General features: G+C 40.9%; 2 protein-coding genes across 2 annotated transcripts; one reads left to right on the top strand and one right to left on the bottom strand.

Annotated features, from left to right (window-relative positions):
- Window positions 1-233: 233 nt before the first annotated feature.
- On the bottom strand, window positions 234-12,163 carry trim25l (tripartite motif containing 25, like). Its single transcript, XM_085448199.1, has 17 exons — window positions 12,109-12,163; window positions 8,358-8,961; window positions 7,865-7,960; window positions 7,508-7,741; window positions 6,937-7,096; window positions 6,824-6,856; window positions 6,668-6,703; window positions 6,531-6,575; window positions 6,358-6,411; window positions 6,229-6,276; window positions 6,054-6,116; window positions 4,395-4,619; window positions 4,145-4,258; window positions 3,196-3,231; window positions 3,004-3,072; window positions 2,804-2,869; window positions 234-2,056 (listed from the first exon to the last, which is right to left on the bottom strand). Exons 2-17 carry the CDS (start codon window positions 8,955-8,957, stop codon window positions 1,497-1,499), a joined length of 2,439 nt encoding a protein of 812 aa, XP_085304325.1. The 5' UTR covers window positions 8,958-8,961; window positions 12,109-12,163; the 3' UTR covers window positions 234-1,496.
- On the top strand, window positions 11,852-13,900 carry nudt15 (nudix (nucleoside diphosphate linked moiety X)-type motif 15). Its single transcript, XM_085448201.1, has 3 exons — window positions 11,852-12,301; window positions 13,318-13,511; window positions 13,616-13,900. Exons 1-3 carry the CDS (start codon window positions 12,147-12,149, stop codon window positions 13,723-13,725), a joined length of 459 nt encoding a protein of 152 aa, XP_085304327.1. The 5' UTR covers window positions 11,852-12,146; the 3' UTR covers window positions 13,726-13,900.
- Window positions 13,901-13,922: the final 22 nt, after the last annotated feature.

Raw genomic sequence — 13,922 nt, 5'->3', positions numbered from 1 at the left:
GGATTCCATAGACTGTACATAAAAGATAGTTGGGTTAATGACCGTATTTGGAAGAGAGACTAAAGTGCTAAGCTAATGCTAACTTGCTTAGTTAACACCTCACCATCTGACACAACTGGCAGATGGTGAGGTGAGGGAGACGGGCTGTGGAAGGGAGCCAGAGTAATAATACATATTGAGTAAATGCAGAGCTAAATGAGGATTCATGGTGACCTTATCCAGTGCCAACTTTATGCTTTATTAAAACAAAGTTTTTAAAAAGTCTTATAAGTAAAGAAAGCATCTGTCTCCCAAATCCAAACTGGGAGCTGGCTACACAGAAGAAAGGCCTGAAAGCTGAAGGCTCTGCCGCTCATCCTAGTTTTAAATACTCTGCAAAGTTAGCTAGCCGTCTGAGAACAAAGTGCTGATATGGTAGAACAAGGTTTTTAATATAAGATGGGACCTGATTATACAAGACAAGACTATGTGAGGAGAAGGATTTAAAATTTGATTGTGGATAAACAGGAAGCCAATGAAGAAAAGCCAATATGGGATAAATATGGCACCTGATTCTCTTTCACCTGTAATTCAAAGCAACCACGGCCCTAACTCCAAGCCTTAGTAGTTCCCAAATGGAAGAGTTATATTTAAAAAACAAACAATCAAATTGGGACATTTTAACATGAATGTACATGTGGACTGACTTACTTTTGAAACCAGTCTTAAGTGGCCATTAGAAGAACTGCAATAGTAGTAACCAACATGCCTTATAAAACAAACAAACAAACAAACAAACAAACAACCCAAAACACAAAAGGTCATACACCAGGAGGAGATGGCTGACTACATTAGATAAACGACTTTTTGCATGCTTGAAGTGCAGTTGGTACTTTGTTAACAGGCAGCACCGTGTCCTGTGCCAGATATGCACATATCAGTGGCATTTGTTCATCACACTTCAGTCAAGCATTATTATTACTTTCTTTATTAGGCACAACATCGAAATACCATCTTTTAAAAAATATTTTAGCCCTTATACACTTTGCTGATGCTTTTTACATTCTGATAATGACATTTACTCATTTGATATCTCAGTCATAACCACCACCTGCACCCACCTGGTTACCCAAACATCTTGATCCCCCCAAAAAACAAAACAAAACTAAATACAAAAGTGGAATAAATAAAGTTAAAGATTATTTTCTCTTTCTATAGAAGACATGGCATCAGCGCCATGATAACTATGCAGTCTGATATTGTGACAGCCTCAACCCAAAATCTGTGGCATTGAAATCTCCTGTTTGCTAAAAACAGTGCACTCTTTGTTTTTTGTGAATAGTAGAAGCTAACTAAGTGCATTTAAGCTATGTACACATATACACACATACATATATTTATAGATGACTTTGCAAATAATTTCAGTCAGTGTGTCATTCTAACAATCAGCAGGAACACTTGTGTTTTTCCTGTGTTCAGCTCTGAAGTCAGTCAGTGAATTACCAACTCTCTGGTCTTCACAGGGGGCAGATCTTGATGCTCTCAGAACTTGAACTGAAGTCTAGCCCAACCCCGATTCCGCTCCCCACCCAGAAGGTGGCATAAAGCGGCTGCGTAAAGTTGGCTCGGAAGGTGTGGAGGTGGGTCATGCTCTCTGCGACGCTGTAGAACGACAGCGTTCCCGCGGACAGGTCCAGGTAAATGCCCACACGGGGGCAGTACACGACCGGAATGTCCGTTTTCTGATTGTCATGCATGGCTGTGCAGCAGGTGTCCGACAGCTCCAGGGTCCAGGACTGGGCATTGTATCCGAGGCCTGACCTGGCGTCCGAGCCCTTCCTGGCCATCGCCCCGTAAGCTATGCCGGTTGAGGAGCCCCGGCCTCTCCACTCCACCTCCCAGTAGCAGCGTTGGGCATACAGCGGACTGTCACACATCACCTGGGTCCAGCCATCAAAACGCTGGGGGCTGTCGGGGTAAAGCTGGGCTGTCCCCTGCAGGGCGGCTTTAGTGTTGTTCTCAGAGAGCGTCAGCTGCCTGTGGGCCGTGTTGGAGTCGAGGGTCAAGCTCACCGAGTCTAGGAAAGACATTTCAAGGACAAAATATTTTGACAACTTATCATGACATCACGGCCAATTCTGTACGTCAACATCTATGTTCTGATACACTACAGTGGAACAAGATGCCCTCCGAGAGCACAAACCTCCTCCAAGCTGGCTCACTCTCTGGGCAGTGTTAATTTTAAGGTAGCATGACAGATGTTTAATAAAATAATGGTAATGGATACTAAATGAATACCTTGAGTTTATTATATAATATGATACTACAGTATATTTCTCACTAACAGCACCCTGAGCAGCTCATTGTCTTTAAAAATGCTTCAATGTTGTGACTGATCACAAATTCACCTGGTAACATGCTCATTATATTAAAGGAAAAACATCACAGTCATTAGGAGTTCTTCATCTATGTGACTACAGTTCACTTATATACAAAACAAAAGATTTTTATATGAGAACAAAAATGTGTAACTGAGTTTTGGCCTTCAATGAATGCTCGAGAAATATGTTTTTGAAGGTTTCATTTAAGAATATTGTTTATCTGCTTGTTGTTGTCATTACTTTTTCCCCCCCTCTTCTTGGAACATATGGTACTTTTAATGATATGAACCCAGGCCAGACCTATATATGAGCATCTGATCCTATATTATTTGTATGGTCTGTGTAGTATGTTGTGACTGAATGAATAAACTGACTGAATGGTTAAAAAGTGACAGTTTGTGGTCCCAGTTTGTGCTTAGATCTGTCATTTTGTACAGACTTACACTGCAGGAACTCCTCTCTAGTCCTCGGCTCCGGGGCTTGAATACTGTCAAGGCTGATTTCTCTCACTGTAAAAAAACAACAACAACAACAAAAAAAATTAAATGCATCTTTTTTTTTTTTTTACTGTACATCAAATAGTTTGATTTCCATTTATGTTTCTTCTCTCAATACCAAAATGACTAAAGCTTGAATGACTCACAGGCGGGGAAAGCCGGAGCGTGATTCATGGAGTCCGGAGTGGGCGTATCCAAAAAGAGACCGGGGTTAACTGACCAATGAGAAAACAGCATTAGTGACGTCACTGAAACGCATATTGCTTAACTTATTCAACCGGTTGAACAGTTGATGGGACAATACATTCATGTTATATATAGAAGGGCAATCTTCTTACTTTCTGTGGGAGTTTCAGACAGCTCAGCCATGCCCCCTGTTGAATGCAGAGACAGAGTGATTGCTTCTGTTAATGTCACTAATTGCTCTTGAGTGCTTCAGTCAGTAAACACTTCAACTAGAAGTCAAAGCTGTCTATTTAAATGTAAAACCATCTAATAACTTATAAATATCTAGCACTTAGCCAACTTCTCATTCATCATCATCATCATCATCATCATCATCTTGTTTCCCACAAAAGCAAAGGCAGAAAAATAACCATAAAACAGCAAGATTCTCCCCCCCCCCCCCTTATTACTGGTACTGAGTTTCGGATCTTTCAACATCAACTGATGTTTCAATGCTTTCACTGCTTACATGCTAAACGATATTCATGCCGTCATTCCAACTCCTCACACCTCGACTTCAAAACATTTCAGGCTTCCTCCTTTGAACAACACTTGCTCCAACTTTCAGTTTTTACACATCAGCTGACACTTCCACTCACTGTCCTGTAAAGTACACAGCGATCTGTAACTCCTTTTCTTCCTCTCATCCAGCTTGCTTTATTCTCTACACTTCAATGTCACTGCAACTAAACTATTTAAATGATCGACTTTTTCAGCACTTTTACTTCAGCTGATTCCCAGCTTCACTTGTTGCTTGCACTTTTTTCTAACTCAAACTGACACTTCAGCTTTATTCAGCACTGACATTTATGTCTTCCTTCATTTTCATGATCAACACCAAAACCTATCAAAGCCTAAACTGAAACGAAGCGTCATTTAAACTGACACTTGAACTACTTTTACTTTAATTTGAACCTCTTTTATAAAAAGTGAACTTTTTAATGTAACCATGTTAACCACTTTTTCATCTTTTCTTCAGAAACACCCCATCTACTAGTCACTTAATGGTTTGGTTACTGAGATTGCAAAGAGAGTATGAGTGTTGTTGGAGTCAGGTCCTACATGGATTTCCTCCTGCGGACGGTGTGTTGCTGGCCTGTGCGGCTGGAGTAGCCTGGCTGGTGCCACGGCGATTGGAGCGGAAGATGCTGCTGATCGACGCCATTCGACTAAAATCTGAGAATACCAAGAATCAGATGTCAAATCCACGTCATAGTGTTTGTCAAAGCTGTATTAATATTATTATTAATTTTTGAAAACTTATTTTTCAGAAATGGAAATGGAAACAGAAATGGAAACAATCCAAACATACGTCCAGTAGATGCCCGTGCTGGAGCAGGAGCAGGCGTAGGAGCAGGAGTGAGGCTGGCTGGGACTGGAGTAGGAGTTGTGGCCTGGCTCTGGCTAGACCTACTCCAGAGTGACTGAGATTCTCTGCGGCTGGGGGTGGGGCTAGCTCTGGGGCTCAGTCTGTGGCTGATGCTGGACCCGATGCTGATGTTGGATCTGGTGCTGGCTCTGGGGTTAGGCTCCCTCACTTTTTGGAAGACACATGGAATAAAATTGAGTTTAATTTATCGAAGCCATACGAAAATTAAGTGTTTACATAAACTTTAAATCAAAATTTAAAGTGTCTATGGCAAATATAAGTGATTGGTGACAACATCAGTATGGTATCAGAACATCATCTGCTTTTATCGGTTATCTATGGTACTTCATGCACAACTGATTTAACGTCACTTCAAATATGTTCACAGTGGTCACAGAGTCCAGAGTTTACACTGAGATTTAATATTAGTCACTAGTGCTTCTTTGTTATAAAAAACGTCTCATCTTAGAATGTCACTTAAAGGTGACCATTATATCTTTCCCTGTTTTCTGTTTGTTACGATGGGGTATGGTCATATTAAACATGGACAAAGTTTCAAAGTTTTGTATGAGCAAAGAGACTATGAGAGCTGATATCGCTGACATCGCTGACATGGCCATTTAAGGCCCCCAATTTAAAAAAGGGGATAGGAATGAAAGCTAAAATAGTGTCATTAGGCAGTGGATACAATGAATGTCAACACAAAGGACAAAAAAAGACTTTTAGGAATCTAAAAATCACGCAAATGATTATAGTTCAAGAATTAAAACTGACATTGAAAATGAAAAAAGAAAAGACTGAAGTAAAGGTACGTAGTGAGGCCTGAGTAATCAGACATCCTTAAATATAACTACTGTTATATATATTTCTTAAATGCAATTGAATACAAACTGTTTAAGTTCTGTTTGAGTTTCAACAATAGTTTTGTGTCTTTCAACAGCAGAAGGCCCACCTCACAATTACTAACGCGTTCATGGTGCAACATGAAATAGATTTACATGTGTTACAATGAGAATATCAACACACTGATGTTTAGCCGATGTACTCTGTTCACCAGATTTACACCAGGTTTACTGTATTAGCGTATGAATGTCTTCCTGTTAGCAACAAAGCAGCTACAAAGTCATACCTGACATTCAAGTCACTGTGGATGAGGCTTAATGGAAATGGACTGGCATTTAGTATAATGCTTTCCCAGTCTAATAAGAAAGTGCTCCCTGTGTAATAAGTATGTATAATTGAGTGTCATCTGCATAGCTCTGTGTGTGGCAATCGCAATGCGTACACGCTATCTGCCTTTAGCATAGAACAGGTGCAGATGACGGTGTGCTGCTAGCAAGATTAAGCAGCAGAAGAACCACCACCCAGGACTGACCTGTAGACAGCCACCCTCTGCCTAAGTGAGAATACTGTTAGCCCAGTGACTCTAATAAAGAGAAACTGAGCCACAGAAAATGCAAATGTCGAGTAACTCAAGACAATGTGCCTTGACTAAAAATAAGGAAGAACTGTCATTTAAGCAGAAAAAACACCTTGCAGTAGGAAGTAAAAACCAGATTACTGTCATGAAGGGTGATGATATTAATGCCAGTGTCAACTCACATGCACCTCTGTCTTCTCTCCTCTGTTTGTCCTGCAGTCTGGGTGAGCTTGTGTTAGCTCTGTCTAAAAACCAAGGAAGAAACTGACTTTTGAAACAAACTTTTCTCTACTTTATCCCTGCTGTGAGCGAAATTTAAATTAATGCTTAAACAGCGGCACAAATACAAACTCTCACCCCGTGCTGTGTCTCTGCTCCTCACATCTTGAGTCCTGAGTCCTATACCTGAATAAAAAAAAGTGACAATGTCAGGGAAATCCTTTGTACGTTGTCAAATGAAGCTTAACAATCATCAGAGTACAGTACCAAGTCCTCGTTTGTCTGTACTTCGCCCTCCAATTGAGATAGTGGGTGTAGAAGCTGTAGAAAAAGAATGAAATTACAAATTATTTCAAATATTTAAACAAGATTGGACGACAAGATGTAAATATGCAGTCATGGTAGACAAAATGTGGTCAGAAAAAAAACACCAAACATACCCTGTGGACGGGCGTTTGTGTTGCGGGCACTGAGACCAGAAAACACTAGAGAAAAAGGAAAATCGGTATCTTTCTGCCAACATCATGCAAAATGTGAAAACGTTTATTTGGATTTAATAAGAAAATTCAAACCTTACATTTTAAAATCCCTCCTTTCTGTCCGCTTCGGTTGGCTAAGATTAGAAGAAGTTCAATTAAAAAAACTAACAAAAAAAAACACACTAAACTTGAATGCATTAATAATTACGCTGGAAAAAAACAAAAACGAACTATAAACAATGCCTGGAACTTACAGTCTCCCAGAGCGAACAGTGTTGTGTCATTCACTTTAAAAGAACACAGATAATTATATTAGATGAGGTACAAAATAAGACAGAATAAGAACAAAAGGCCTCTTTGGACAGACCTTGTTTAGTGATCTTGCCCAGCTCCTGGTTGCATAGATCTTCCACTCGCTCCCTGAGACCCAGGATGGCATCTCGTACAGGCTCAAAGGAAGCCTCGTGATTGACTTTCACAGCTGGCAGATCCCCAGACTCAAGAGGACTGCACATAGACTCGTACGTCTGAGGAAACATGGCAGTTAGTTAAAAAACACAACAAAAATTATTTAAATCAGGATATCAGGAGTCTTGAGATTCAGAAAAAAATGACTGTATATCCTGCTCTGTGGTCTTCCTCTTTTCCACCTGCCTCAAACTCTCCATTTAACATCCTTCAAAATATCCACTGTCACCTTTGAACCTTAACCATGTCGCTTTAATTTTGTCTCCAAAATGCTCAATGTGATGTCACTCCCAACAAAAACCTTAGCGTTTCCACAGTGCCATTGTCTCCAAAGGTTTCATTACCATCTAGTAAACTTTCCCTAACACTCTTGCTGTTATCCTTCTGTCATAAGACGTGTAAAGAATAAGCAATCACTGCTGTGTCCATGATCAATATTTCCACTCAGTGAGCTTCACAGTCCGGCCTACCTGCAGATAGTAGATGTTGTCTTCGCAGCTTGCCAGGTCCTTCATCTCAGTGTCCCTTTTCTTCAGCTCCTTGATCTCAGCCTCCAGACTATCTGTAACTTCTTGTGCATGGCCCATCTTCTCCTGGTTGGCCTGATCCATCACCTCCTCCAGCAGCTCCTGAAGACGTTCCATGGAGCGCAGCAGCTCCGACAGCACCTGCTCCGCTTCATTGTGCACCACATCAGCAGAACGCTGCGCACACAAGGAAAACACAAAACTAATTAAGGCCCCTCAACCACCATCATATTATTTAAACCCTGTAGAAAACCTGTTTTCCATTTAAAAGAAAAAAAAAATTGTCTACCGCTGACCAACCTTCATCTGCTCCATCATCTTCTTCATGTCTTTCAGCTCCTGCTCTCTCTCTTTCAGCTTCTGTTGGTTCGCTGACTGCAGGTCGGACAGCAATTTCTGCAGAGACGCACGCCGTGACACGAGATCAGAGAAACAATCCCACAGACAAGGAAGCAGGTGTGTAGGTGGCACAGAAGACAACGTGAGAGGGTGGAGCATTATGAATGACTAGGCTAGGAATGTTGTTAGGAATGTCTTCAGCCTGGCTGCACCCGGCGTCGCACACAAAAGGAAATAACTGACTTCTTTCAAATAAACCTTTTATACACAATAATGGACAGCACAGAGAAGGGCGGATATGCTTTATTTATAGAATATTGACTGTAAACTTCCATTTACAAAATTATGGAGATTTTTCCCAACACCCAAACCAGTCATTTTAATTTTACTTTAGATCACCCTGGTAACTGTCTGACTGGCCCCAGTCATTATGTAGCACCCATCCTCTGCTTACCTGCTTCTCCAGCCTTTCGACCTTGGTGGACACGCTCTCGTGGCCTTTGTGCTGGTTGCTGGTGCACTGCCAGCAGATGAACATCTTGCACTGTCGGCAGACGAACTCCTGCAGGTATTTGTGCTGGGTGCAGATCTTTTCGGCCAGGTTGCCTGTCGGTGGGATGAGCTCATGCTGCTTTAGGGATTTCTTTGTCTGGTGAGGCTTCAGATGGGCCTCGCAGTAGGAGCTCATACACACCAGGCAGCTCTTGACTGCAGCTCGTTTTTCATTTTTGCACATGTCACATGGTACGACCGAGGAGGAAAGCTTCTCTTTGGCGAGTCGCATGGATTGACGCACTTCAGATTTGAGGGCTCCTTTGCGGAGCTGCTCCACAGCCTCTGCCAGCATGGTGTTCCTGGACAGGGAGGGCTTGGGGCAGAAGGTCTGACGGCACTGAGGGCAGCTGTAGATCCCTTTGGGGTCATCTTTAGTCCAGTAGTCCTTAATGCAGGCCATGCAGTAGCTGTGACCGCAAGGGATGGTGACAGGATCATTTGGCAGATCCAGACACACGGGGCAGTTAAACTGCTCCTCTGTCCACAGCTTTGCACTCATAATGCTGTTAATGAAAAAAAAAAAAAAAAAAAGAGTCAAAATGGTTAGCAAGTCAGAGACTTTTAAACACGCAAAGAATCGAAGAACAAGCTCCAGAGATTCAGAAGGTAGTGTGAAGCCTGGGTTCACAGGAGGAAAGTGTCTGTCACTCTCAGGTGAGCTGGGCGGGACCAGAGCCACCAGGCAGGTCTAGCGGGGAGAACGGGTGTCGGTGGACAACTGTGGAATGCCAGGAAACCAAAGGTGTGAGTGGACAAATCCACACATCACAAAGTATGGCACAGATATTCGGGCTCTTTATGAAAGTAAATATTACTACATGTAGTAGCAAAATCTACTTGAGTAGATTATTCCTTTATTATGAGGACAATTTAACATTATTAGATTCTAACGCTGAGGTATTAAACTCTAAGCAGCATATTACTCTTATTTAATTCTAGTCTTTTCAGTCTAGTAGTACATGACCTTGCGCTTAAGTCCCCCTATACGGCCACAAGATAAATGAGATTATTATTGGTATAGAAGAATTGAAAAATTCAGTCCTTGCTTTGTGGTAAACATTAGAATAGATGTGGTTACAATATAGAAAAAACTGACCTATCATCAGACAAATCAACAAAACCTCTGCCACAGAAATACAGAGAAATGCAGCAACTGTGTGATGCTATCATGTCAGCAGGGACCAAAATATCTGGAGGATTTCCAGAGTTGATGAGCCGTACCATGTATTACCAGACTTTCCAGCCCCTGGATGGATCTATGTCATGGTCTATTAAGGCAATTCTGAAGACAAATGGAGGGCCCAACCTGGTACTAGCAAGGTGCAACCAATAAAGTTGCCAGTGAGTGTACATACAGTTAGAATGTTAGATGTAGAAGTTTGTTTTAAAAGAAAATGAATTAAAACATCTTATAAAATGAACTACATCTATAAATAAAAACAAGACATTTAAATTTTGTTTCCAAGACATTCGTGTGTTGCTGAGATATCAACTGATGCTGAATTAAGGCCAGGGCTTTGCATTTCAACGGTGCTAGTCCTGTCTTCCCCGAGTCCACCTGAGACTCAACATTTTTACAGTGTTCACGTTGCTATCACTTATTCAAGTTATTTGTATTGCTAAATGTTTACAGGATATTTATTAAAAAAATAAATATAGAAATGTCAGAATAGCTGAAAGTTGTCTGGGGACAGAATATATTGTTTGTTAGTAAAACAGTGTGGTAAAAGTTTTCATTAACCAATGAGTAGCTTTGAACACAGAAAGTGTCTACAATGAGTTATGTTCAATTAATCCCTGCAAAATTCATGCTGACTGTTCAGTTTCAGTATTTTTTCCCCCATAGTTACCTCTGGGGTACGTCAGTGAGATGGATAGCTCTAATATTTACATCAGTGTTGGGGAACTCCAGGTCTCAAGGGCCGGTGTCCTGCAGGTTTTAGGTGTGTCCTTGATCCAACACATCTGATTTAAATGGCTAAATGACCTCCTCTTGAAGTTCTCCAGAGCCCTGGTAATGAACTAATCATCTGATTCAGGTGTGCTGACCCAGGATTATATCTAAAACCCACAGGACACCAGCCCTTGAGGCCTGGAGTTCCCCCACCCCTGATCTTAGGAAGCCCCGCCCACCTGCTGTTGAAATATTTTGTTTGTGAAAGGCAACACGTCAGTTTAGCTTTAAGGAAAGGTCAAGGGAGTAAAAAAAAAAAAAAAAAGATACTTGTAGAAGTCTCAAAAACACATAAAATCTCTATGTATCAAAAATGCAGGGGGTAACCCACTGAAGCACTGTGGCATGACCTAATAAGGCATGTTCAATTAAGACATCTGAGAAATACTGACAACCTAAAATAGTTTTGTAGGACTGTCCAAAATATATCAGCATCTTTCTGCAAGTTTCATGAGCAGCTATAGAACACATCTGATGGAGGGTGTTGCAATTAAACAATGAAAAATAGTCAACTTTCAGGTGTCTGTCCAAAAGACTGGGCACAGTTACTTTCCCAAAATGTCTCACTACCAGCATCAGCCTCCTTGAAAATAGGCACAAATAGTGCAAATCCAAATCCAGCTAATTTGTGTATTTTAACCAGCTTCCTTTCTGCCCATTATGCACTGTTTATTTTGGCCTCATTTATTTGGGAGGTTGCTCTGACTCCTTTTAATCTGCAGTTTCACAAAAGCTTTTACTGGATAATGACAGACTTCCTTTTGATCAGACAGTAAATGTGACACTACAAATAATACTCACCAACAAATTTTCACCGGGAACAGACTGGAAAGTAAAAAAAAAAAAAAACCGACACGTTTGCACGGTCATCTTTGAATAAGACTTAACTTTGGGTGAGGAACATGTCAGCTAAAGCAGCAGTAGGCAGGAGAGAGGATGTGGTGGGTATCTTTGGGCAGTAAAATTTTTTTTCTTTAATATAAATGTTTTGTGCTCAGAGTCTGATGACTTTTCACACCATGATTGATGTCTACATGCTGGAAAAACAGTGGTAATTACAACGCTAACACAGTGTGAGCCTGTACCATAATCGGAAAACCCATTAAATATATTTGTTTTCCTCTCCACATGAGGATTTAAACTGCTGTTGCACATATCCAACTATTATCTTCCTGACCTTTTCTCTGCATTGTGTTTGCCTTCAAATAACTGAACTATTTGTCAGTTGAAATCTTTTAACTAAATAAAGACTGCTGAACTGTAACTTTATCATGAATAAAGTAGTTTCTGAGCCCCTAATCTCCACTATTGTACACTTTTATACCTGAACTCAGGTCTTTTATTAGTGTAACTACAACCACTCACTAGATGGCAGTGCTGCACTCATGTTAAAGCAATAGCCTGTAAATAACCCGTTCCACTTGCCGAATGTTGACAAAAGTGAACAATGTGCGAGTCATTTCTATTTAACTAAATTAAAAAGAAGCGGATAAATAGAACTAATAATATAAGGTAGTATATCGGCTTATCGCTGTTGCTACCCAGATTGACGGAATAAAAACGACTTAACGCTAACTCAAGAACAGACACGGCTTGCTTTAAGCGAACACGGAAGTACAAGGTGGAGACGCTTCTTGTGTCATCCAAAGAGCTTCTCTACTGTGTAGCATAGCGGTGTTGCGTGATTTGAACTAACTTGTTTTCATTTCGGAGCCATTTTTCAGTTTCGTTCAGATGCCAAATAATGTCGTTAAACGTCCTGGAGTCGGAGTCGGGGTCGGGGTGCTGGTAACGGACTCTGCTCACCCAGGCTGTGTACTCTTGGGCAAACGGAAGAGTGCGGTGGGAAAAGGGACATACCAGCTCCCAGGAGGTCACCTGGAGTTCGGGTATACATTGACGTTGTAGACGCCATTCATAAATCTGACATCGTTTTCTTCTTCTTCTTTCTCTTTAATTAAAGTGGTTGGCGTGCGACAACCAGGTGTAGTTCCGTCCCCTAACCGGCTGAAATATGGGGACGAGAGGTCCCACACCATCTTTATCCCATTACCTGTGATATTTGATTTGATTTGATTTGATTTGATTTGATTTTATTGATTAGCATTCAAATTCAAATCTCAGTGAAAACAGTGAAAAAACAAACAAACAAACAGTGAAAACAGAACAAAAATCTACCATAAAGAAAGAAAGCATGAGACAAGGCTAATCAAAAGGTATTGGCTGAAGCATTTGCTTATTACGCCAACCCTTTTCACAAAATATCTTTTTGTATGCAGCTCCTGTACACAGGGCTTGAAGAAAATAATAAACATGCTAATGGGGCATTCTTCTCTGCTTGATCAGCTCAGATTTGCCTTAAAACTTTATGGTGAAAAGTTTTGATATATGTAATGATTGCTGCTAAATTTTTAGCTTCATTTATCAAATAGTTTTTACGTTATATTTAATTAAAAATGGTTTCTGGACCCATTTCCAATATGTTTTGTTGCACTTTAACGTCTGACGCAATGTTTGAGCATAAATGCGTCTACTGTCATACCAACCTTCTGCATATCCTCCTTCACAACAGCCACCAGTCATATTTGTGGTTTTCCTCTTTGTCTCCTGCCTGGGAGCACAATCTCTACCACTTCATCCAGCTTGCTCTGCAATTCCTCTCTCTTCCATATACATCCAAACTTTGGACCAAAACATTTTTTTGGCAAATTGGAAATTGTGAACAGATTACATTTTCTCAGTATAAAAATGAAAACAAAACAACTCAGGAGTGCTGCTAATTTTTTTTTTTGCACTCCCATGCATGCAGACAATGGAGGCAGAAAGAGCTGAAATAGCCTTAGAAGCCCGTTAATGTACTTTAGCTAATGTTAAATAAGATGTTATTTTTTTATTTCATTCAAAGGGAGACTTGGGAGGAATGTGCCCACAGAGAGGTGCTGGAAGAAGCTGGGGTGGGTTTGGTGAACACCCACTTTGCATCAGTAGTTAACGCCATCAAGCTGGAGGAACAGTACCATTATGTTACCATATTCATGCAAGGAGAGTTGGACAGGCAGTCAGGAGAGCCACAAAACCTGGAACCAGACAAAAATGAAGGTATGTGAAGTGGGACTGCTGTTTTTCAGTGGGGGGAAAGCACCTCCACTAAGCACCCAGTGAGCAGCTGATGAAACAAAATGTGTTGCTTTCTCATTTTGCAGGCTGGACGTGGACACGCTGGGATGATTTTCCTCCAGAGCAGCAGCTCTTCATGCCACTGGCCCGCTTGAGGCAACAAGGCTTTCAACCATTCAGGAACAAAGACAGTTGACCCTGAAACTTCCAGTTATATTATGAAAAACTGTTAATCCACCAGGATAATACAGGAACACTGTTTAAAAACCGCTGTTGTCTCACATGTCTTTTTTTTTATTTTACATTACATACTGTATTTTCTGAAATAATGCAATAAATCTCAGTGACCCTGACCTCAAGGTCAGAGTGAAGTTTTGTGAAAATCTCGTGAAT

Source organism: Copadichromis virginalis, linkage group LG23 (genome assembly GCF_057382275.1).
Source record: "Copadichromis virginalis isolate Kocher_CV1m ecotype Utaka linkage group LG23, C_Virginalis_male_GT1.1, whole genome shotgun sequence".
NCBI classification, from domain to species: domain Eukaryota; kingdom Metazoa; phylum Chordata; class Actinopteri; order Cichliformes; family Cichlidae; genus Copadichromis; species Copadichromis virginalis.
The sequence above is the reverse complement of the archived record's forward strand: the minus strand, read 5'-3'. Positions and strand labels throughout refer to the sequence as shown.